This window comes from Amblyomma mixtum, chromosome 5 (genome assembly GCF_055824585.1).
Source record: "Amblyomma mixtum isolate Tamu chromosome 5, ASM5582458v1, whole genome shotgun sequence".
Taxonomy (NCBI): domain Eukaryota; kingdom Metazoa; phylum Arthropoda; class Arachnida; order Ixodida; family Ixodidae; genus Amblyomma; species Amblyomma mixtum.
Window position 1 is genome coordinate 17551756 of NC_143016.1, and position 25281 is coordinate 17577036.

The window sequence follows — 25281 nt, forward strand, 5'->3', positions numbered from 1 at the left end:
CTCCCTTTCGAGCCTCGACCGGCCCCTTCCGATGATGGTGGCTTTGTTGAACTGTGGGTAGCAGCCATCGCATTCCCTGCAGTGTCTCGGCAGATTTGCGCCATTATCAGGTTTCAAGGAGCGGAAGTGCTGTCGCAGCCTATCGTTTAGACATTGACCCGTCTGGCCAACGTATACTCTGCCGCATCGCAACGGGAACTGGTATACCACATCAGTGGCACAGTTGACATATCTGTGCTCATGCTTCGTCGTGCACGCGACCCTGCGCTTACCTTCCGCCACGCGCCCGCAGAGCTGCGATAGCTTGCAAGGGGCTGAAAAAACAATCTGAATGCCTTGCCTACCTGCCACCCTCTTGAGGTTATGGGCCATCTTGTGCACATAGGGCACAACTTCAAGCGGCCTTTTGTCCCGAGGGATCGCCTCCTCTTGGCCACGCACCTTGTTCCGCAGTTTCCACAACAGAGATTCCGCCACTGCTTGGAGAACGGGTGGTGACGCATAAAGACTCGTGCCCTCTACGAACCATCGTCACCGAGAAAGGCAGCTGGCAGGGTGTCCTAAGCAGGTACCTCATGAAGCACCTCAACAACCTCAGTCCTGAAGATCCGTTCAAGGTTGCGAGCTCGGCTAGCGTGACAGCTGTGCTGCAGGAGAGCGTCATCGGCGCGAATTTCAGCATTTCTATTGACATTGAAGATCTCTTTTATTCCATTCCGCACGACGAACTTTATTCCGCGGTCAGCGAGCAGATTGATCTTTTAGGTGTTGTATCTTTCCAAAACGCTTGTGGTGTCTCCAGAGACGGGTTTTTAGAGTTGCTAAGGTACTACCTTTGCGCAACCCTTGTTAAATTTGAAGGGAACCTGTACACCCAGAAACGGGGCATCTGCATTGGATCCTGCGTTGCGCCGGTCCTGTGTGAAATTTTCCTTGCTAAGTTTGACCGCAAGCTTCAGCTTCAGCTTGACGCTGCCAACCTTGGTGTTAAAAAAGTTTTCAGATATGTGGATGATTTCTTAGTCCTTTTAAATGTTGACCACGAAGCCTGTCATGACACAGTCGCGGGGGACGTTCTCGCGGTTTTCAAGCATAGTTCCCATTCCTTAAACTTCACCCTTGAAAAACAGCAAGATCAGTGCATCCAGTTTTTAGACTTGCAGCTTTCTTTTAGCGCCAATGACCACGTGTGCTGGGCCTACAGGCCGCGTTCAAAAAAGGCCGTGTTACCGTTCTCTTCCTGCCACTCCAAACTAATTAAGAGAGGCATAGCCATGACCTGTATGAGGTCAGCTCTCTTGAAGTCATGCCAGCACAAAGCTGCAGGTAGTTTTCAGGGCCAAGTGGATAAGTTGCTGCAGTCAGGCTTTCCACCACCCGTTCTCCAAGCAGTGGCGGAATCTCTGTTGTGGAAACTGCGGAACAAGGTGCGTGGCCAAGAGGAGGCGATCCCTCGGGACAAAAGGCCGCTTGAAGTTGTGCCCTATGTGCACAAGATGGCCCATAACCTCAAGAGGGTGGCAGGTAGGCAAGGCATTCAGATTGTTTTTTCAGCCCCTTGCAAGCTATCGCAGCTCTGCGGGCGCGTGGCGGAAGGTAAGCGCAGGGTCGCGTGCACGACGAAGCATGAGCACAGATATGTCAACTGTGCCACTGATGTGGTATACCAGTTCCCGTTGCGATGCGGCAGAGTATACGTTGGCCAAACGGGTCAATGTCTAAACGATAGGCTGCGACAGCACTTCCGCTCCTTGAAACCTGATAATGGCGCAAATCTGCCGAGACACTGCAGGGAATGCGATGGCTGCTACCCACAGTTCAACAAAGCCACCATCATCGGAAGGGGCCGGTCGAGGCTCGAAAGGGAGATTTTAGAAGCGGCACACATGCGCAAACTTGGGCTTGATATGTGTGTGAGTGAGCCTTCCGTGGCGCTTTTAGATAAAGAGACCCGGTTTCTGTTAAACCTGTGACGGGAATTTCTTTGTTTTTTGTTCGTTTCTTGTTCGTTTCGATGTATATCATTAATTATCTTGTGTGTTCCACGTGTCACTATCTTAGTTCCCGTACGCTATGCGCAGATGCAACCTTTGCTGCAACATGTCTTTTTTCAATAAACTTCAGTTGCTAGTTACCGCTCGTCCTGTCCTCTTCTCGATCTTCAGTCCTGTGAAGTTTGCGGTTATCCCTCCTCCCCAACATGTCTGACCAACTGGCCCAAAGCTTCCCCTTGTAATGTTGTATAGTTATCGTGTATGTGATTATTCTTTCATTCCTCTCCTTACTATTCTCGGATAACACCTGGTAAGCGAATGCCTGGGCTGCCGCGTGGGCGCTATGGATATCCCGGAGAGTCTAGGGAGCAGGTGTTCGTATTACAGTGATCATTACTGTCCTTTTCGAATTTTGCTTCAGGATCGCCACCGCCTTCATAGCAACCCTCCCTTTGATGAGGTATTGGCTGGCAGCGGGCGCGTCTCTAATTATGATCTGATTATTTCGATCTGCTACCGCTAGCTCCATAGCTACATCCTCGGCTTCCTACGCTTTAGCCCCTTTAGAGGTTACCGCTGTTATGATCTCAAGTTTATTATCTACGCCTAACATGGTCATGGTCTCTTTGTCTTTGCGTTCTGCCGCTTCCGTGAATACGGCTTCTGTCGTTTCTCCGTATCGATCCAAAATGTGACTTACTCTTTCTGATCTCCATGGTTTTGTTGTATTCGGCGTGCATGGTTCTTGGTGTGTGCGAGATTTTTATCTTTTCCTGTGTTCCTTGTGTAGGTTGTCTTTCTGATTATGTTCTACGTAATGGCATCACTCCTATCCTTTCCAATACTTCCGGAACCGCCGCAGTGGCTCAGTAGTTATAGTGCTCGGCTGCTTACCTGAAAGAAGCGGTTTCGATCCCGGCCACGGTAGTCGCATTTCGATAGAGGTGAAATGCTGGAGGCCCGTGTACTGCGCGAGGTCAGTGCACGCCAAAAAGCCCCAGGTCGTCGAAATTATCTGAGCCCTTTACTACGACGTCCCTCATAGCCTGAGTCGCTTTGGAACGTTAAACCCCTGAAAACCAAAGTAAACCAAACTTTACTTTTGATTGACGTAACCAATATCCTCTAGATTTGCGCAATAAGATGTGCCTTCATTAGTTCCTCGAAAGTATTGTGTATTCCTATAGTGCTAGTAGCTTCGCGGACCCCGTACCGGCTGTTCGACCAAGTTCTTCTAAACACGATTTCCTTATGAGGAGATTCGTCATCATCATGAGCCTGACTACGCCCACTGCAAGGCAAATGTCTCTCTCATATCTCTCCAATTAACCCTGCACCTATTCTATTTCGCTGTTTTTGAGTCATGTACGGCATTGCGTACGTGGCTGTGCTAATGATAAATGCCTGTATTTGTTTAACCGAATCGCATTTAACTTTTTGAGTGCCGTGAGATTTTCGGCATCCTCTTGGAAGTGCATGCCTAGTATTTTAACCGTATTGGCAATTCTTACTCTTTCTGCCCTGATTTTAACTTGCATATTTATTCAGCCTTCCTTTGTGCGTTTTCTCTTTCCGGTCAGTATTAATTCGGACTTTAGAGGTGAGCATTCATATTTGCATACCTCTGCTTGTTGTAAACTTACCTGGATCTCACCATCGGATCCGGTACTTGTCCAGATGTCGTTAGCAGTATCTAAACCTCTCTATTCGTTCTACTTTTTCTGGTAAGTCTCTCTTCGCTATATTGAACAGGATTGGTGACAGTACAGATCCTTGCGGTGTGACCCTGCTGCCTATTTGGATCTGTTCTGATGATTTCCCTTTTTAGTTATATTGCCTATTCTATTGCTGAGAAAGTTTCTAACATATCCAAGCATTCTTCTGAAACAATTAGTGCTTTCTAATGTCTGCAGTGTGGCTTCATGTTTGACATTCTGAAGGCTCCCTTGAGGTCCAAAGCTATCAGTTGCCCTGGTAGCCTTCTTGATGCCTTTTGTAAGTTGTATTAATATGTCCTGCATGGATAAATGTGGTCTGACACTAAACATCCTGTCCGAAAGCATGCCACCATTATTCAAGTTTATTTGTAGCCTTTCAGGATTGCTTCCTCCATCACACGAGGTTTCGTACTCCCGATTCCTTCGCGGAGTTTTGTATGAGCCCAGGCACGTATCCAGAATTTTTTTTTTTTTTGAAGGGGGGGGGGGGGGAGGGGGGCGGGCGCAAGGTAATTTCTTATATGAAGGGGGACACTTGGAACCCCCCTTGTATATATGCCTGTATAAGTCTAACTTCTACCTCTTTCTGTGCTTGTGAAATCGCACATTCAGACCAGTATTTATTAAAGTATGCGGTTATGAGAATTTATGCATGACGTGGGAGCAGCACCAACGAACTATGCATTACGTGGAACATATCAACACTCTGTTTACTGTCATGATTCTTTTGGCAGCCAGCGCATCTGTCATACAGCTTCGTAGGCACACAATGGATAGCTTACCATTACCCGGTAAAGAAAGTAGGCACGCTGTGTTGAGCGCTTTTTCTAGATTACGCCTTTAAAATGTTGCATCATCCCAGATCTCGTAGCTACGCGGAGGGCTTCAGCTCTTCCTCTTGTTCCCTGGCCTTGCAGAAATTTCTCCAGGGTTCATGCAACTTCATGGTTTCAACAAGAGGACTCCCATACTTTTCGTCAGGCAAAGAAGTGAGAGTGAAAGCTGAAACGCATCTCATCTAGATGGTGACGGTGTGTGTTCACTCTTTCCATGACCTGCCTGAACCTATGACCACAGATGGCGCCCTTTCGAAAGGCACATTACTATCCCGAAGCAGTTCACTGTGGATAAAGTTCCTCATACCAATCGATGTAAAGTCATCCTGTCAGTAATCAACGTTAACGATAGTAAAAGTTTGCTCTCTTGGTACGTTCGGTTTGCGAAGGGTGGATTACTTGCAGAGATGTCGCTCCTGTTTTCCTACAGAATTCAAGACCACTGAGTGCACCGGCAGGCTATCCACCATTGCAGCATGGTCAACGGGCCTGCCAAGTGCGTCCCCGGGACATGAGCTAGCCCGGGACATAAAATGGCCTGGCTTAGCTTACGGTTAAGCCTAGGATGCGAAGCATAGTAGCCAAAAAAATTAAACATTACCTGGCTATACCTGGTTAGCCATTCATAGACAAGACATTACCTGGCTATACCTGGTTAGCCATTTCATAGACAAGAACAACTCATGTGTTACTCTGCTTCTTCCTTTATTTTTCTCAAACCAATAAATACACTGCCGAACGCTGCCGTCTAGCTGCATACTGTGCACGTCGCTTGGCAAGCCGCACTTCTCGTTCTTCTCCCGTTCCCGTGGCTCCTTGTAACTTGCGCTTTGCGGTCTGGCGAGCCGCCCTCTCCCTGGCCGACATCTCGCTGCTCAACTGACTCAACGAGTGCGTCGCCTTCTATACAATTGCGTGACGTCAGTATCTCCTAGAGCTAGGAGCGGGAGTTAGGCCGCCGGCGGAGGCTGCGCGTCCGCAAGCGAGCGCACGAGGCCCCAGCTTTCACAGCTGTTGTGACGTCATATCACGGGGTGCGCCGATGAAGGTCAAGTGGTAGCTACGCGGCCGTGCGCGGCGCAGCAAGGAAGAGCTCTGTTGTGCGGCTAGTATGCTTCGCATAAAAAAAAATTGGCAGTGGCTTAGCTCGGCTATGCCAGGATATACGTAGCGAAAGGCAGCGCAACGACGAGGCAAGTGGTGTGACGTCATACCAAACGGCGGCGGCGGCTCCGCGGCGAGGCGCGTGGCGTGACGTCATGCCAGATGGCGCGGTGAGCGCGCGGAGTCCGTCAGCTGCGGCGGTTGCTAGGCAACGGCTCAAGGTCAGTCTCTCTGCCTCCTCGGAGAACCGTTCCAGCTCCACGACCTGAAGGCGGCCCTGGCAAAAATGAAACGCGGCACCGCTCCGGGTCGGGACAAAATTACAGTCAAATTGTTAGTCAACCTCCCCGACCCAGCATACATGTCTTTATTGAATTACATTAACTCAATCTGGCTTGGGGAAGTGCCACTACCCATCGAGTGGAAGACCGCCCTGGTCACCTTCATTCCTAAAGCTGGCAAGGCCATCAACACGGACAACCTCCGCCCCATCTCTCTGACTTCCTGTGTGGGCAAACTCATGGAGACGATGGTACGTGACAGGTTGTCCGAGTTCATGGAATCCAAACACCTTTTCGCAGACACCATGTTCGGATTTCGCCCACACAGATCTGCACAAGATGTCCTGCTACAACTCAATCGGGCTGTCCTCGACCCCGTGGAATGCCCTCACAATGACAAGGTCGTACTCGCCTTGGATTTGAAGGGTGCATTCGACAACGTTACCCACGAGATCATTCTCACCCACCTCTCTCAAACTAACTGCGGCAGAAATACCTTTCAATACATTCGGCAATTTTTAACCGACAGACAATCTTACATTCGGATCCAGGATAAAGAACATGGCCCTTTTAATTTAGGAACCAGGGGTACACCCCAGGGCGCGGTGCTCTCTCCTCTCTTATTCAATTTGGCTATGATGCGCCTACCGGCCCAGCTGGATGCTGTCGCCGGTGTGCAGCATGCGCTGTATGCTGATGACATCACCCTGTGGGCCACGCACGGTTCCCTTGCAGACATTGAGGCTAACCTGCAGGAGGCGGCGACCATAGTGGACCGTTATGCTCGCCGCTGCGGCCTCCAATGCTCCACCCAAAAGTCTGAATTTGTGCACATACGCCCCTCACCAAAGTGCACAGCCAAAATTTCATTGTCTCTTGAGACAGGTCCAATCCCTGAAAATATCGAAGTCCGGGTACTGGGGCTCTTTTTACATCAAGACAGACGGTCAGAAACAACATTGGCCAAACTCCGTCAGGTGGGGGACCAGGTGGGCCGCTTGGTCCGCCGGGTTTCTAACAAGCGCGGGGGGTTACGATGTAAGGACGCCTTGCGGCTGGCGCATGCATTTGTAACCAGTCGAATTCTATATTCGACTCCATACCTCCACCTGCGGAAGCAAGACGAGGATTCACTCGAAGTCATCCTCCGCAAAATTATTAAGCGGGCTCTAGGCCTCCCCGTGACCACCTCCAACAAGCGCCTCCTGGGCCTAGGCATGGTGAACACATTTCGGGAGCTCCGGGAAGCCCACTTGACTAACCAATACACACGTCTCTCGAAGACATCGTCGGGTCGCCGCCTCCTTGCCCGGCTACACATCCAACATACCACTCTCATGGAAGAGCGCGTACGTATTCCATCCCAGTGGAGATGCGCCCTCCACGTGCGCCCTCTTCCCGCGAACATGAACCGTGAGGACCATAATGGCCGGCGCCTGGCGCGGGCGGAAGCCCTGGCTCGCCACTATGGATCGAAACCCGGCGTATTCTACGTGGATGCCTCAGGCCCCCACCATGGGGGATGGTACACTGCCGCAGTCGTCCACCAATCCAAAACAGTGAACGGCCTTACTTTCCGAGCCCGTGACATAACACACGCGGAGGAGGTCGCCATTGCGTTGGCTGCATCTGATTCCAATTCAAAAACAATTATTTCCGACTCGCGAGGGGCATGTCGGAACGTCGAGCAGGGCTGGGTACCGTATCTAGCCTACCGCATTCTTCAAAACAGCGTCTACACCGGTGACCCCGCGCACCGGCGTATCGTTTGGGCTCCCGCTCACATGGGCCTTGAGGGAAATGAGGCAGCTGACGCCGCCGCCCGCGCGCTCTCTCACCGGACATTCCCCTCCGACCCTGACGATCAGGAACTCGAATTTATTCCAGCTTACACCTTCAAAGACATCGTTTTACTCTATCAATCTGGCCATGGTCTTTATCCCCGCCCGTGTAAAGGTCTGTCAAAGGCGGAGGAGCGGCTTCTGCTCCGCCTGTATACTAATACTTTGCTGTGCCCGGCAGCTCTGAAACACTTCGACCCTTCTTTCTCGGGCAGCTGTCCGCACTGTGCGGAGAAGTCTTCAGACATCTACCACATGGTGTGGGCCTGCCCCTCCAACCCTGCTATCCCCCCTCACCCCAACCCAACCCGGGAGGACTGGGAGGCGACCCTGCTCGGCTGCTCTGACCTGCAGGCCCAACGGGCCTTGGTCGCGCGAGCCTGGGCGGCGGCCGATGCCACTGGGGTCCCGAACTAGGGACCTCCACCTAGTATTTGTAAGGGCTGGCCCCCTCTGGGTCAGCTCATGCATAACCTCCTGTATTATACCTGTACATAAATGTTTTCCACCACCACCACCGCCACAGCGAAATCGGAAGCTCGTGGCCAATGTAGCTATCGCTACAAAAGCTGCAGAAGCTTATGCGACCTGTGGAAATTCACAATCCCTGGCATGTTCACATCAATGTTTATGCTATTGCAGCCCATTTATTGTTATTTTAGCTTCCTTGTTCGTTTCTAAACCTTCTTTTTCTCATTTTCTTTCCTTCTTCTTTCTCCTTGAATTTTTACTGCATCCTTTCTACCTCCTTTCATATCATACCAATGTCTGCGTCTTCGGACGGCAGTTGCAAGCGCATATCTTCCTCGATTTCGTCGTTGTGGCTGAGGCATATATTGATGATAATGCCATGAAGTAAGCTCTCTTGAAATAGCGTGGATCTCCAAGTGCGCATGCAAATGCGCGTGCAGAAGAAGAAGAAGAAGAAGAAGCACACGGCCAGAGGCCAGCTCGCATGCGAATAGCAGGTGACGGTTCAGAGGAAGGTCCTAGTCAGGATAGGACGAATGGACGAGGACTCCGAGACGCCGTACTTCGGGGGCTACGTCATCTCGGTGGGCGTCGCGTGCGTTTGGATGGCGTTCTTGTACTTTATCAAGAAGGCGCAGCGCTGCTATAAGGAGGACATGCTCAAGGTACTGTGACCAGCCGCATGCGCGTTTGTTGAAAACAATGCGCGATCGTGATGGACCGATACGTGACTGCATGCGCTTGAGCAGGAAAACGCAGTGTATTTATTCTGCCTCCTTCAGTTAGCTTTTTTAGTCATTTCGCCATTAGAGTTAATCAGGGGATCATGATGGAGGATACTGGGGAAAATGGGAATGCGCCACTTCGAAGGAGTCGAATGGGGAGTGGATGAGTAGAAAGGGAGTAAGCCGTTCTCTAGCAGTGCACTTGCTTTTAGGGCCATTCCCTTTGGGGGAATGCTGCGCAAGTCTCGGGGTAGATTTCGATCACTAAATGTACGGAATGCTTACTCTTGGCAACGGAGGCATATTCCCACTGCAAAACTTACAAAAGCTGATGTAGTTGGCAATGGGAGGAGGCTTTTAAACGCGGCATCGGAGGTCTGGAGGTTAGGAAATAGAGGAGGTTGAAACCACTAATAAAAATTTTGGCAACATTCTAGCTCTGCATTAAGGGTGTGAAGCGATAGCGTTAATAGAGAGTTAAAGCATCGCGCGATCCACGATCTTCCGCGGGGCACGCTACACAAGCGTTTGCGGGACGGCAGGCTGGAAACGCTGATTGGTCAAAAAAATATGACGTCATACGCGTGACGTCATAGGTCACGTGATATTTAATGACGTCATGTCCGGTTGGGGACAGGCATGTTTTCCCTAGATTTTCCCCCGCCACCGCTCGTCAGCGGACGGGGCTGCTCGCGAGGAGCCGAGAGGCAAGGAGGCAGCGTGCACTGCAGCGTTGCCTCCTCGGCGTGTCCCCGTCATGTCTTTCGACCCGCCGCGGTGGCTCAGTGGCTATGGCGCTCGGCCGCTGATCCGAAAGACGCGGGTTCGATCCCGGTCGGGGTGGTGGAATTTCGATGGAGGCTAAATTCTAGAGGCCCGTGTACTGTGCGATGTCAGTGCACGTTAAAGAACCCCAGGTGGTCGAAATTTCCGAACCCCTTTCACTACGGCGTCCCTCATAGCCTGACTCGTTTTGCGACGTTAAAACCCCAATAAACCATAAACCCATGTTCTTCAGTGCGCGCGCGAGATTAAAAAGCGCACCTGTCGCGCTGCGCTGTCACACTGCATGCCTGCTTCCGTGCATTTCTTGCGGACTCCTTTCAGTCATACTTAGCTATACTTTGACCAAAAGGCTTCTTAAACAGTTATTTCAAGTTTTATTGCTATGTATAAAGAATATGTTTGTAGCAGGTGCGTGAGCCCGAACAAAAGAAAACTGTTTTTATTCCCCTTCAGTATTCCTGCTTATCGAGACTTAAGTATTTATATGTTGCAGTACATCTTTTTTCAGGCATCACAACTGATGTTTCGATGTGTTTGGTAATTGACTTCATTGTAGCTTCATACTTGCACCATTTAAACTCTGCACATAGCTCTTTTTTCACAAAAGGAAATGTGATTAGGTTTCTGAATAGAGCTGTGCACGGGCCGCAATTTCGAACCCGCGCCCGGCCCGGGACTTAACCTACCGACAGGAAGCCCGGCCCGACACTGAAGGACCCTGAGCACGCTCGTGCTCGGCCCGACCTGCAAAGCGGCGACGACACAAAAAGAGAATTTCAGGAAAATGAGTTTATTTCAATGACATTCAAATTTTGACCTCGCATTCCAGATCACAGTTTGGGATTATACACAAGACACAACGCATAAAGGTATAGATTTATCACTCTAAATATGCAAGTTGTTCATTGATGATGGCTTGATCGAAACAAGAGCGGCGCTCTTTCATTACGAATCCTGCGGCGCTGAAATTTTTCTCGCTGCTTGAATTGGTGGCCGCAACGGCTAATACTTCCATAGCAAGAGAAACGCTTGAAGTATGAAGGGGAATGACAGACGTGGTGTCGTAAGCCATGGATGGCGTGCCACAATAGGAAGACTTTTTGACTTGTTAGAGGATAAGCGAGCAAATAAGCGACAGGGCGGCGCTATACTGCGAATGCCGATGTGGCCGCGACGTCCCTGCTTGTACTATTCACGGGAAGGCACGGTGCTGTGTTCACTTTGCTGACAAGCGATTACGGCGAAACGCAGCACTGCGCCAGAATAGTACAAGCTGAGCCGTAGTGGAGGCGGCAGTGACATTCTTCTAATGCCTTTCATGTGGTGGGCCCCCCCCCCCCCCCCCCTCCTTCGCTCTCGCCCGCGACTATTGTCCGTCTCCCCGGCCGGAACCTGCCGGGTAGGCGGACAAGAGAGAAGGCTGCCGGCTCTGCGGTGCGCTGCGAGTGGCGAGTGGAAGAATTTAACCTTTTCCCGATGTGCTGCTGCAGCGCTACTCCGTGACCCCGCGACCTCGCGTGCGCCGTACGCAGCCCTGCCTCCGCTTCCCAGAACCATCCTTTCTTCTTACAAGGCGCCCAAAACTGGTTGCTTTGCCCCAACGTTGGTACTTGCTAGAACGAAAAATGCGTTTCTAGCCCCAGCTAGCTTTTTTTTTTTTTTTAGCGTTTGTACTATCCTCCGCTAGCTGTAACTCTTTAGTGGCTCCCTTGAACGGCCTCGGGTCCCTTTTGCATAGAACTTCGCAGGCTACCCTGGGCCTCGATGGCCTAAGGAGAGCCGATCTGGCTCGAGATCCCAGGAGCCCGGGTTCGATCCCCATCTCACCCAAATTTTCTTTTGAGTGCAATTAATTTACATTCCTGCATGTCATAATGATGCTCGACTTATGTTGTGACCTTATATTCACAATTTACGTGATGTTTTAATCACTACTCAGGTCCGCCGCCCCCCTGTGACATCACTACCTTTTCAGCCGCAATCCGCATTTTCTCGGATGGACGGCGCCGGCCTCGCCGGGTTCTCCGCTTAACGAAAGACATAGCGTTATTGCTTTAAAATCTTCGTATCTGCCATAAGTACGCATCTTTTGAAGAGGGAATCTTTTACGTTGCTATCCAAAGTATTCAGTGTTCTTAGTGTTGGAAACCTACTCAAGGGTTTGGGTAGAATGCCCTGTCCCCAAAAGGACATGCGCTGCAGGACAGTTTGCTCTCTTTTTACTCTCATATAGGCTCATTCCTGCTCAGTGTACACATGCGCTAAACTCCTCTTTCGGTTGATAGTGCATGCAGTTGAAAGAGGTGAGTTCTTCTGCAGCTGGGAGAAGGGTTTGGTAATGTCCCATCGTCGCGGTCGCATCAGCTGCAGCCACATCTCTGGAGAGGTAGAAACATTCTAAAAAATGTTTCGTTGTGCTCGATGCCGTTTAGATAATATTTGGCTCAACTGTACGCTGAGCTCCTCGAGTGCACTTCTTTAACAGAATTTATTAGCAACAAAGCGAAAGTGCACACTTTTCACTGTGAAGAATGAGCTTCTCATCCGAGTAGCGAAACCGCGAGATTCTGATGGCCCGGCGCACTTCGCATGACATAATACTTCAAAGAAATCCAGGTCAGCAAACAAACTTCCTCTGCGACTGGCCTCATAGCATATTTTTGGTACATAAAAATATACTAATTATAAACCAAAAACCAGAGGCATGCAGTGGTACGTAAAAATATACTAATTATAAACCAATGCAGTGTTTTCTCGAACAGGACTATGTAACCAGCGGGCTGTAGAGAATTTCGCCGCCTCCTTGTCAGATCCGGCCGTTTTGTTTGCAACTCATCTTGGCGAAGTGTACCCGAAGCGTACGCTTAAGTAATACGGTAACATTTACCCAGAGCGCGCACTGGCATTCACAAAAGTCTCCGTTGAAGATCGGTGCCAGCGGGTGGTGTACACAACCATGCAAGAGGCCACATCGGGCGCTTCTTCATGGCAAAACGCGTGTGCTGCATAGTTCCAGACAGCCAGCTATTCCCAGTCCCACCGATTCATTTAGATTACGCTTAACTTGGCTTCATTTCGCTAAAGGTGTGAAAAACTAAGCGTGGTTAATGTCTATACGTCCAGCTTTGGATTCCCAATGCTGTCATCCAGCCACCTTCTAGATAATATTGATCAATACTGTCAACTGGTAAAGCTAGTATAGGGCCACGCTACGAAAACAAAAGCTCGAAACGAATTGATAATGAAAGGTCGCATGTGTTTTGTCCGTTTGTTCCACGCTATTTTCTTCTCGTACCATAAGCTACGTAACAAACCACCTCTTGCTCTCGACCTTTGGAGAAAACAGCATTGAAATCTTACGAAGGCCTTCATATCAAACAACAGTTTCGTTTTCGGTAACCGCATCTCTTAACAGTGAAAACTAGTTTCAGTTCGCAACCAGGTGGTGTGGATATTTAGGATTGACTGTAAAGTCAATCCAGAGTTACTGGTACGCACCGGAGAACTCCACAATGGTGTCTCTTATAGCACATGTGTAGGTTCCGGACGTCAAACCCCGTATACCATAGTATACCGCACCTTACCGTACCACATCTTATCGTACCATAGCATACAATACCATACCGTACCTTATCTTACAAAACCACTCCTAACATATGTACCATTTCACACCTTACCATGCCATTCTTACCTTACCTTACCATAACCCTTACCATGCTATACCTACCATACCATACCGTACCATACCATACCATACCATACCATACCATACCATACCTTACCTTACCTTACTTTACCTTACCTTATCTTACCTTACCTTACCTTACATTATATCACCTAACCTTTTTGTTTTGTTTTTTCTTTTATTTTGACTGCAGGGGGCGAGATTTTACTCCGAGGAGAACTTTCTCAGCGACGAGTTCATGTACAACGTAATCATTCAAACTGGTTACGAACCGGTAAGAACAATCTAGATGAACCACCCTCTTTATTTCCTCTATCGGGAAATGCAACTCAGTGCACCCTTACGTATATGTAGCGGTGTATGTGGGATTATTTATCAATTTGCTTTTAACGTGATAGCTTTAAGGCTCCGTTTCTGCTGAAAATCCGGCGGCGGCGTCGTCGGTGGTCGGTGTTGAGAGCGAATATCCCCGGGAAAGCAAACTAGAAGGGCCCCCTAGGTCACGTGGCCTTGTGGCATCATCACAACCTGCCCACCGGATTGTGATCAAGCTGACCACCGTGGCAGGTGCCAGTTAAATTAATGACTGGTCGCGAGAGGTTGCTGAAGAGCAAGCCCCACACGCGGCAACACCTGCCATCGCAGGGCAGTGGCTTATCGCTAAACTGCTGCACCACTGCACAAGGAGTGGTGTGAGGACTCTGAGGGATCCATGAATTTAAAGTCGAGACTTACCAATTCCGCATATATGGGCATTAACCCATTAAAGCTATCGCGTCATACCCTTAAGGGGGTGCTTATTTCTCCCATCCAATTTTTGTTTGTTTGTTTGTTTGTTTGTTTGTTTGTTTGTTTGTTTGTTTGTTTGTTTGTTTGTTTGTTTGTTTGTTTGTTTGTTTGTTTGTTTGTTTGTTTGTTTGTTTGTTTGTTTGTTTGTTTGTTTGTACTCTTGATCTCCTTACAAGAACCTTCCAAGAGAGTGGCAATACCAGGAATGCGTGCGACAGAAAGCAACGTGCCGAATTTTTTGCGTCCTACTGTTACGCATCTACGAAATTTTTAGCGTAACCAGCATCCCGACTTTCAACAACACATGGCGCAGCGCGAACAAAATTGTCACGCCCTCTCGTGTGCACACGCGTTTACACAATGACTGCAGGAATCCGGCACGTGTTCCACGGTGGCGCTGCGCATCGTGGGCGACGCGGCCTCCACGATCACCTACCTGCTGCGCCACGGCCTGGAGCAGTACCTGCTGACAACGGGCTCGCGCATCGGCATCTGCATCACCTCCAGCTTCGACGTCGGCCGCGTGCAGGCCATCGTCTTCGAGGTCGATCCTCGCTTCCCACGCTCCGACTGGTATTGCACTACTCGCGGACGTCCACTGAAAATGTACTCCAGACAGCGTAGTAGCCGGGCCCATTACATGGGCCCCATGGCGCTGTGACCGCGACAGTGCGCCGAACAGATAGAAAATGGCAAATGTGTCGCGGTCCTGCCTCAGCACCATGTTACCACGCGCTTCATGGACTCTATACTCGGCATTTTGTGCGCATTCCTACAGCTGAGCATCGGTAACAGAGGTGAAAGCAAAAGATCGGAGGAAACACCTGATCAAGCATGCATCCAGTAATTATTCCTCGTGTAAGGGGGAAGAATATATCTGCTTTTTGTTTTCTAAGCAGAGTTTATGTGGTCGAACGATGCCTTAATATGTTTTACTGCTAGCGCAGTACCTGAGTGTACTTACGCCTTCTCACACGTAAGCAGTCTCAAGTGTACGCTGATCTTTCTCTTCTTTTCTTTCATCTTCGATAAAAAAAAAATAGGGGTTGTCGAGTTTTGGGAACTTTGTGTTTCCCTTCGTGTTTCTCGTCGTTGCCCATAAGAGTAGGGTCAGTCAGAGAATCCCGAAATGTGTTTTGGGGTAAGAGTAGGCCACTTTTTTCCTGTCTAACGCCCGAAATCGGGCCGTTCGCGGCGCCATCTTTCGCCAGGAAAGTGGACCGCGTGGACCTGTGGGACGAAGTGCACGCCAGGCACTACGTGTTTGTCATCGACCGCGTGGTGTTCTTCTCCCAGAGGCTCAGCGAACGCGTCTCGCCCGTTGGCGCCGACGGCGAGAGCCTCACCGAGGTGCCGGTATCTGTGCGCTTCGCCAGGTGCGTGCTAGCCGTTTTGCCCAGTGTTAATGCATCGCTCAAAGGTCCTCTAGTTCTGCGAATACGACTTGTACCTTATGGAAGACTTTCTACGAAACCTTGTGAACTTGTTTTTGCGGTTGAATTGATCGAATTGCATTGATTGATTGACTGATTGATTGATTGATTGATTGATTGATTGATTGATTGATTGACTGATTGATTGATTGATTGATTGATTGATTGATTGATTGATTGATTGATTGATTGATTGATTGATTGATTGATTGATTGATTGATTGATTGATTGATTGAAAATGACGGAGCTGTTAACCAGCTACTCTGGAGCTTTATCTGAAGCTCTTCTCGTTCTCTCAATCTCGGCGCCTGTTCAAAAAGGACGCTGCGGCTGTTCCACCTGCCGCTGAGCGTGGTGGACTTTCCCTACGGGTCCCGGTACAGTCGGGCGCAGCGGTTGGCCTCAGTTATGGCCATCGGCGTGGACGCTATGCTGGTCGACTGCGCCCTGCACGGCTGGTGTCCCGAGAACGGCGGTTCCGGCGTTAATCTCGCCGCGGTGCTCCACTTCAGCGTCTACCTCACCGCCATCGTCTTCGCCTGCACGCTATTAATCACGTTCGCCTTTGAGTGAGTTTCCATTTAGTGGTTGATTCGAAATTTTCTTCTGGTTTGGTTTCCAATCGTACTTACTATGCTGCAGTCCTCCTACGCAGCAAGCTCAGTATGTCGTTTTGAGGAGTACGTACTAGGAGCAAAGATGGTTATACTATCGAAGATTGAAGTCTTCTGAACGCGCGAATAGCGAGTTAGGCGTGCAGGTGCCATGTCTACCAACTACCATCTCATTTCACTATTACACGTACCTGACTGCAAATTAGTCCCACTTTCATGGCCGCAAGAGACGTCTTGAGCCACAGGAACAGAACTACACTCACAACAGAAAGGAGTTACAAGGGAGTAAGCTGTCCTGCAGAGCACACCCTTTTACAAAACGGTGTGCGCTAAAGAACAGCGTAGTTCCTTTTTACTCCCAAATAGGCGTATTTGTGCTTAGAGTGTTGGGAGAGAGCATCGGGTTCCTCTCAGGTGTCCTCAGGAGATTTTTGTTCCTCATGGTACAAAAACTTTCACCACGTTTTTGTTGCAGTAAAAGCTTTGAAAAGCATAACAACACTTTTAGAGATCTAGTAGCTAATGCCATGAGTAGGAAGTGGCCATCACTGAAGGATGAAACGAAGCATGCCTTCGGGAAAAAAATTTTTTGCCGTCGGCCATAACGCTGTTTTGTGTTTAGTTTTGATAAAGCAGACCTACAAGAAATGATTTCGTTACGACACATGCTTTGTCATGACGGACAGAGCTCTGTAACTGTTAGTGGTTAGCGTCTAAAACACTATTCAGTAATGCGTTACTAATCACGATTTGTCCAAGAGGATAGAATATAACGCTGTAGTTGTACACTGATTGGCCGTAGGTTCCAAGCTATGCGAGCCTAACAGCGTATACGCATGAGAAAGGTAACACTATGCCATGTTTCAACAACTGAAAACGCCTTAAAATAAAAAAAAAGTTTGTTGCCATTAGCGCGCTGCTATAGTGCATCCGAATGCTGTGTCTACACTTGACTGTGCGTGCTACGCCATGTTATAGCCTTGTTATCGCCTTTAACAGGATGATGCGCCACCGTCGTTACACAATTGGCTGTAGACATAGCGTGGTGCTATCACACTCTTTGATAACAAAAATAAAAGAGCATAAGTTATCAGCAGCCAATGAAGCCACGCGCTATGCTTATTACGGAAATCTGTCCTTGTGGCCGACCTCCAGCAAAGAGGCGGCAGAACTTTAGCGCCGGCATTTTAGTTGCACCTTCGTCACTTCACGCATGTCCATTTCAACTGTAAGCCAATCGCCATCGTATCGTTCATGCCCTTTGACACGACACCACCAGGGGGGCCGTCTCCCTCAGTCCTGAGATGTTTCCCACGACCTCCATCATGTGTGGCAGAGTGGAGCTCACCTTTTGTTTACGACGGCGTATGAGGCCATTTCCTAATAAACGAAAAAAATACATTCTTTTTTTTTTTTGGTACAAAGGAGTGATCCTTTTCACCGCCAACGTCATTTGGTTGCGCCCTACAATGTGCCAACGCAGCACCACTTACTCTTCTGTCGCAGCACAGCTAAGGCTTGCAACATGTTTTAAGGGTCTCAGACTATACTGCCTGGGGGTAAATTGTGCGTGCTAGTTGCAGATTATTTAAGCAACAATATGGGATATCAAATACGTCGTAGAGGACAACTTCAGATGAATTCAGGCCACCTGGGGTACTTAAAAAAATATTCTCAGTACCCCAGTGTTTTTACGTGTGCAGACCGTCCCAATGGGCGTTCAACGTGGCGTCGTGCTCAGTACCCGAACGCGATAGCTACTAAGCCACAGTACCGAGTCAGCTGAAAGGTCACGGCATAGGAAGATGAAAAAACAAATTGAGATAGTCCAGTGGTGAACCAAATATCACAGAGAAATATGCGGGTTATTCTTTCGCACCAGGTCCATAAGAAGTTGAAATACATGCCGCTTCTCAAGATGTGTGGGTTGAGGAATACAGCTCCAGTCGGTGAACGAAGCGAAATCTATAGCCACATCAAGACAGGACATATCACTTTTAGCGATTTATTTTTCTTATAATTTCTTCCCCCTTTGCCGAAAATGTCCCCGTGTAGCGTTGGGCGACCATCTTGCTGTGGTGACGGCAGCTTTTTGAAATAAATGACTTCGAAAGTCGGTCGTGCTCTGTGGTAAGTTCGGCCCGCACCCACAGGTTCTGCTACCAGGATGCCGACCGGGACCAGTGGGCTCGGCCCGCGGACGTTGACCGCTTCTGCAAGACAACCAAGAGCACCCGCGTCGGCACACCGCGCGCCGATTCCACAAGGGACCCCTCGTTCCGCTACGTCCGCACCCAGGATATCGGGGTACGTGCACGCCCTTGCATGAACTGATCCACTTAACTGCATAACCTTCACTAGGCAACTCGCACCATATTTCGTCCCGTGGTAGTCGCGACCCTGGATGTCAGTGTGGCTCTGGTGAACTGCTCCTAACAGCAAAGTGGCCTGTGCTGCCAGTTTTGTTCTGCTCGTTCTTGTCCTAACCCCCAGTATGGCACCGCGTAGGCGTCGGGCGGGTAAATGGCACAGACGGCATGAAATGTTCGCCAATTCCTCTTGGCTGCCTGTTGCAGAGTTCTTCGCGTCACACATCGTACGAAGACGGGTAACTAATTCTTAGAGAAAGCGTAAAATTCCAGGCGCTTGCACTGCCAGACTCGACACGGCTTCTAGACTTGCCTTAGCCACCTCCTTGCGTGTTCTTTTTTTTTTGTTCCATTTGTTCCACTGCTACACCTGGTTTATTAGAGTGCTGCCCTAACTGCTGCATTTCATTATGGTCAGTTACCGAAGACTCACTCCAGACTGGCCAACTGCAGTCGCTTTAGCGTTCTTATTTACCGAAGCGGCTGCCTTAGACAACGCCCTGGGCGGATGTTCTTTAGGGCTAGGCGGACGTTTTTTTTTTCACTCTAGCGGCCACATCTGATACGCAATCACTATTTGCCTCAGCCATTTCTCTAGCTTCTGTTTGCTACATGTTTATCGCGCTCGATTATAAACAGTCGCTTGCACTTGGTCTAGGGCTTCCTCACAAAGATACGCGGACAGCTTCTCTCTTCACACAAGTGTATACTCATCCAGTCCAACTGTCTTCGTTACTTCTCAACGTTAGTGGCTTTCAAAACTCTAGCATATCCAGCGTACAGAGATACTCTAACCCGCGCGCATTCAAGTCGTCATATGTACCTCCCAACAGGTCCACTCGGACGCGGCGTCCTTATGTTCGCGGACCACTAACCTGTCGCCGCAGCCGACCATCGACGTGGCTGCCTTTATGGCGCACGCCGACGGGCTGCGGCTGAGGCGTTGCTACCCGCCTTCGTGGCCCGCGTGCCTGCTGCCCTGGACGCTGGTCGGCATCAGCATGCTCCTCTCCACGCCGCTCGTGTGCGTCTGCGCGGCCTGCTACGACATGGCCACCAGCCTCAGCTGGCTGCTCACGCTGACCGCCGCCGGCGCGCTCACGTGCTTCGTCGTCGAGCCTGCCAAGGCAATGCTCATCGCGTTCTTCTTCCGGGACTACTGAGGCGCGCCTTCCCGAAGGCGCCTGCACTAGTCCTTTTATACCGCGCTGGGATTAGGACGCAACTGTTCCTTGCGTTGTTAATTGTTAGTGTCTCTCGCACGATTTGTGACGCCATGTGTCTGCCGTTCCCAAGATCCTCGTGATTTACATACATACATACATACATACATACATACATACATACAGGAATTTTATTGCAAGATATATATACACAGTACATAGCGTGTGCCCGCAGAAGCGCAAGCGCTTGTGGGCGGGCCACGGCAGTCACAACAGCATGCGGTGAATACAAAACGCTGAAAGTGCACACTTTACAATCCATAAAGAAAAAGAAGAAGAAGAAAGAAGAAAAAAAAGCAATAACACAAAGTCGAAATATTACATATAGTTCAGTCAACAAATTTAGCGATTGAGAATTATGTAAAGCAAAGAAAATCTACAGTTAATAAATGGAACACAAATTTAAAAACAAGATAGAAATTACAAAGCAAATCAGTATTTCCTTTCTTTGAAACTTTCAAACCACGCTTGCAGTCCAGATTTCACAGCCGTCAACGAATCACAACCAAACATCTGAGCAGGTAGTTTATTAAAATGGTAGGGTATATAGAACTGTCGTGTCCTTTTACCATAATGTGTGTAAACCCTGGGAACTTTATAACGCGCTATATGCCTAAGTGACTCTGGTTTTTTATCTGGCTGTTTAAACTGTGCTGAAAAGTAATTTCTCAGAACTACCACCCGTAAGTACAAGTCATGCAGAGGAATAACTCCTGCTTTAACCATTCTGGTGTTATGGTCGGACTTCTCGTGAGCAGTGCCATACAATAAATTAGTGGAGATTCTGCACAGGAAACTATCTACCTTCTTAATCTTACAAGGTGCACAAGAACCATACACTGAAACGCCGTACTCCGCCGTACTCTAGTGGGCTTACTGGTGACTCAAGTGCCCTGTGTGTTATACGTGTCCCGGTTGCACATTTCACCGCCGCCTCCTTTTGTACGCTGAAAAGCTTGTGAGCGAACTCTGTTTAACGTTATGTAAACGCGAAGGTACTTTGAAGCAGGCATATACACTCCGTAATCTGCAAGTGAGAAGAAATAAAGCATGAGTCTGGGTGCCACACAACTTGAATTCCGCCATATTTGGCTCTTCTGGTTGTCTTCTGTCGCGTACGAGTAAAGAAGAGCGCTATGTCAACGTCATCGACGCAATGTCAAGTTTTTAAACGCGACGTATCCTTTCTTCGTACCGGCGGATGCAGCCTGCCGAGTTGGTTATAGTACTGTACGTACTCGTATTTTGCCTCGTCCTTTGACACTGCACGACGGATTCATTCGCAATTACTCTGGAGGCTCGATATAGATGTGTAGCCGCCTCTCTCACATCCCAGTCTGCACATACCAGCCCAGCGACCTCCCTATAGCAATTACTGTTAAAGGTGCAGTGAAGAGTAATCTGAACTCGTCTTTTTGCCGCAGGAACTCGATCTACACGTTCCGAGCATTCTTAGAAACTTCGATTTATTGTCCTGTGTGGCCGATTTCTCTAATTAAATCGGATTAACGTTCGGCTCCCGCCTTTTTTTTATTTTTTTGAATTCTCGCCTTACGGTGGGCGGAGTCGACCAACGCGTGGAGTGCCTTTTAGCCAGCTCCGTGGAGGCTTTGCTTTCGCTTTATTTTGTTTTTTAGGTTTCCGTGAATAAACAGTTTCATTCGCAGATAATATAATCGCAAAATAAGCACGCAGCAATAAAAATACGCGCGGACTATTTGCTACTGCGGATTACTACGTATTACTCCGCCGATGGCAGAGCGGCAAGCCTCCACTACCTCCACTGAGCTGGCTGAAAGGCACACTCCACGCGTTGGTCGACTCCGCCCACCGTACGGGGAGAATTCAAAATAAAAAAAAAAGGCGGAGCCGAACGTTAATCCGATTTAATTAGGGAAATCGGCCACACAGGGCAATAAATCGAAGTTTCTAAGAATGCTCGGAACGTGTAGATCGAGTTCTGCGGTAAAAAGACGAGTTCAGATTCCTCTTCACTGCACCTTTAACACTGTTTTGAACTGCTTACGGATAGTTGAAGAGACCTTGACGCCTTCCAGCCTCATGAATCCAAAAGCAATTGAACTGGCCGCTTGACACACGTGGCCGCATCGGGCAACACAGTCAGCACATATCATCCCAGTGAGTTCCCAGTATCAACTACGGTTATCTGTTTCGAGTGGCTTACTGCTATGTTCCGGCCTATATTTTTTTGCCGTAATATGTTTCGGTTGAGGATGGCTGCCAACTCACTTCCAGCGTGGTACATATGTCGCAAAAAGGCTTAATCTTCGAACAATGCGCGAAGTGTCCGGTTCACGTGACGTTTTTGTTCATTTGTTGGGAAAGAGGGAGTATGGGCTTGTCATGTGGTAGCGTCCACAACTTTCTCTTTATCTTCACGCCACTGATAAGCAGTTATCATTGCCACACGGATATGGTGTGACCTGCTAGTGCACTAACAGATTATCACGCAAAAACATTCCAAGTCCTGGAGGTCGCATGCTCGTGCTAGACTTGCGTAAATGTGTCTTTGTGATCCACGCCTGCGTCCACCATGGCTGACAGGACACCAACAACAACTGTGTTGCCTCCGTAACTCCATGGCTGTGTGAAGACCTAGTGCTCTTAGTGCCTCAGATGATCGAACACAGCAGTAAATAATGTTCATGATGTAAAAAATAGCGCACAGGGAACACACGGGACGGAAAGTCCCGTAAATAATGTATTTGATACAACATCCACCAAACACCGAATATCACGTCTTTCCCTATTTTGTTGACCTGTAACTCTGTTCAGTTCAAAATGCTACCGTCGTTTAGAAGTGACGTATATTTCAAATACAACACTGCAGGACAAAACGGCAAACGATGAGAGCGAAGAAAATGCAAGTACCTGTGAGATACTCCAAATGTATCGAAGTTCAGCGTTTATTCTGTTCTTTTTGGTGGGGCCCGGGATAGAGCCCCGGCCATTGTGGCCGCATTTTAATGGAAGCGAAATGCAAACGCCCCTTAACAGTGCGATTTCATCAGGGCACGCTAAAGAACCTCAAGCGGTCGAAATTAATCCTAAGCTTCCCACTACGCGGTCTCTCATAGCCCATGTGTCGCTTTGGGGCGTTAAACCCAATAAATCAGCACCAATCTTCACCGCGGGGGTCCTCGTATGTATCTTGGCTAGATCTCCACAGTAGATCTGCGCCATTTTCCATTTGAAGACAACAACAACAGCCTCGAAGCGAACACCCACGAGTGCTGTCACTCTTACCGGAGGTGAGATAAGGTGGAGACGCCCTCACTATTAAATAGCTTCAACGCGACAGTGTTAAGGCGGAAAATCTGGCAGCGTCGTCGGCGGTGGCAGCGTTGTCAACGAAAATGAAGATGGCACACCTGCCACCGAGGTCACGTGTCCTTGTGACGTCATCGCAACCTGCCAACTGGATTGTGAGCAAACTGTCCACTGTGGCAGGTGGCAGTTATTGATTCGTTGTGAGGGAGCTCGGGAAGAGCAACCTGGGTGTCAAGCCCCACCGGTGGGTGTGTTTGAAACAGCCAAATTTAATGACAGTGGTTAAGCGCTGCCCCACTGCGCCAAGAGTGGTATGAGGACTCCCAAGGATCTATGACTGTAAAGTCGAAAATGACCAATTCCGCATATGTGGGCATTAACACATAATGCTATCGCGTCATACCCTTAGGGCGGAGCTAATGTGCCCCTTGTATTGTCTTTGCTTTACCGGTGCCTCGTTGTGCAGAAAATTTTTTTTATTCTCCTATCACTGCCCCGAGAGGCCCACAAAATAAAGGCTCGGAAGTAGTTGAGCTACCGCAAGCCTCTCAGTTCGTGATCTATGACGTAGACCAACGCGAGCGACGCTGTCCAGATTCGCTTGTGCTGCATGGTTGGGCGCTCTCTGCGAATGCGCACACTAGGAGGAAGTCCTGCGCGTCTCACCGTTTCACAATTCACGTACGCAAGTGACCGGGCGTAGTATCTTGTGTAAGCATGCTGGCACGCAGTCTATGTGCAGGCGATACATGAGACAGGCCTGTCCTCACGACAGATACCTTATAATATCACGTGAAAGGAGCGGAGGCAGCTGTCATTCGACGCGGGCAGTTATCTACAAGCGTAGCGAGATAACTCTCTGGTCTTAAGAGCCCGTGTAAGCGCTGTGTTCAGAGGACATTCCAGATTGCCAAAGTGAGCTTTAGATACGAAACGAAACGTACTGCATGCAGTTAAAACTCTCAATACGTCACTCGATATCAGTTCTCCAAAGCATCACTCGCAAGAGAACCAGCTTGACAGAACGAATTACCAGACGACAATCAAAGAAGCTACGAATTTCAGCGCTAAGTGGCCGCGTAACCCCGCTTTCTCACGATGTTACGATATAAGAAGAAAAAGCCGGTTAAGCGTACACGTTCCACCGCAGTTCTCAACATATTTGACATCCTGTCGCTGACCGAACCGGCAAAGCCGAACGGGTTGGTGTTGAACAGAAGGTGGTCAGACGCGTTAGCCGCACCATCGTTATTCACCTGTTCCTTGCTTCCGGCGACTGTGGCTTCGTGGGTGTACACCTCTTCATCATGACGCTCCTGTCTCGTTATGTTGGCGTTTCGAGCTCGCATATGTCAGCACACTATCGTGGATCTGCATTTAGTCACCGCTTGCGCTCGCGTTCGCGGCGACGTTAGCGAAGTTCTCCGGGTGTTGACCCATCTTCTCTGTCGTGGTAGCGAGTGACTGAGCGATGGCGTGCTCACAAATGCCGATGTCATAAAAGATCATGGCTTCATTGCTAGAGATGTAAAATTTCAAGAAATTTTGAATGGCATGAAAAAACCCGTTTTTCTTCACGGTTTTTTTTTTCATGAAAAATTTGAAATTTTGTAAAACGTGACAAAAATTTATTTGCAACAGCACAACGATCAATAATAATGTTCCGAAGTTCAGTCGAATATGCAGTTACAGATGCCATATTGTGAAACGAACTTCTTGTTGTATTCCATCGAGAAGACAAATAATGATTTGCACTTCAGGCGAATATGGAGATAGAAATATCATATTTGTGGAACGAACTTCTTGTTCTATTACACCGAGAAAGGGAACATGAAAACTGATCTACAAGTCACTCCACATCGGACTCGTAGTCACTGTCGCTGGATGCGGTACTACGCGCAGCAGCATGAATTGAAGTTGTGTCCACAGCTAGGTTCGACTGCACATACACATGCTTTCGAACGCGTTCTCCTGAAAGCCTGTTGCGAATCCTTGTATGGACGTTTCCGAAACGGGACCAGTTTCGTTCGTAGCTGACAGATGATGGTGGTATCTGCAGCAGTCGGCAAGCCAGACGAGTTAGCGGCTGCTTGGTGCAAAGGCCTTGCCACCAGGTAGAT

The 25281-nt window shown here is 49.0% G+C and overlaps 1 protein-coding gene across 1 annotated transcript; it reads left to right on the forward strand.

Annotated features, from left to right (window-relative positions):
- The first annotated feature begins 8781 nt into the window (after positions 1–8781).
- Positions 8782–19873, forward strand: LOC149341401 (uncharacterized). The gene is made up of 7 exons (XM_089542854.1): positions 8782–8910; positions 13635–13715; positions 14601–14803; positions 15382–15606; positions 15985–16233; positions 18432–18589; positions 19458–19873. Exons 1-7 carry the CDS (start codon positions 8782–8784, stop codon positions 19808–19810), a joined length of 1398 nt encoding a protein of 465 aa, XP_089398980.1. The 3' UTR covers positions 19811–19873.
- Positions 19874–25281: the final 5408 nt, after the last annotated feature.

Bases quoted from the DNA above. Each gene is read 5' to 3' on its own strand.
- LOC149341401 (XM_089542854.1), top strand. From the start codon at position 8,782: ATGGACGAGGACTCCGAGACGCCGTACTTCGGGGGCTACGTCATCTCG. The intron at 14,804-15,381 runs GTATTGCACTAC...GGGTAAGAGTAG, and splicing joins CGCTTCCCACGCTCCGACTG to GCCACTTTTTTCCTGTCTAA. The intron at 15,607-15,984 runs GTGCGTGCTAGC...CTGTTCAAAAAG, and splicing joins GTATCTGTGCGCTTCGCCAG to GACGCTGCGGCTGTTCCACC.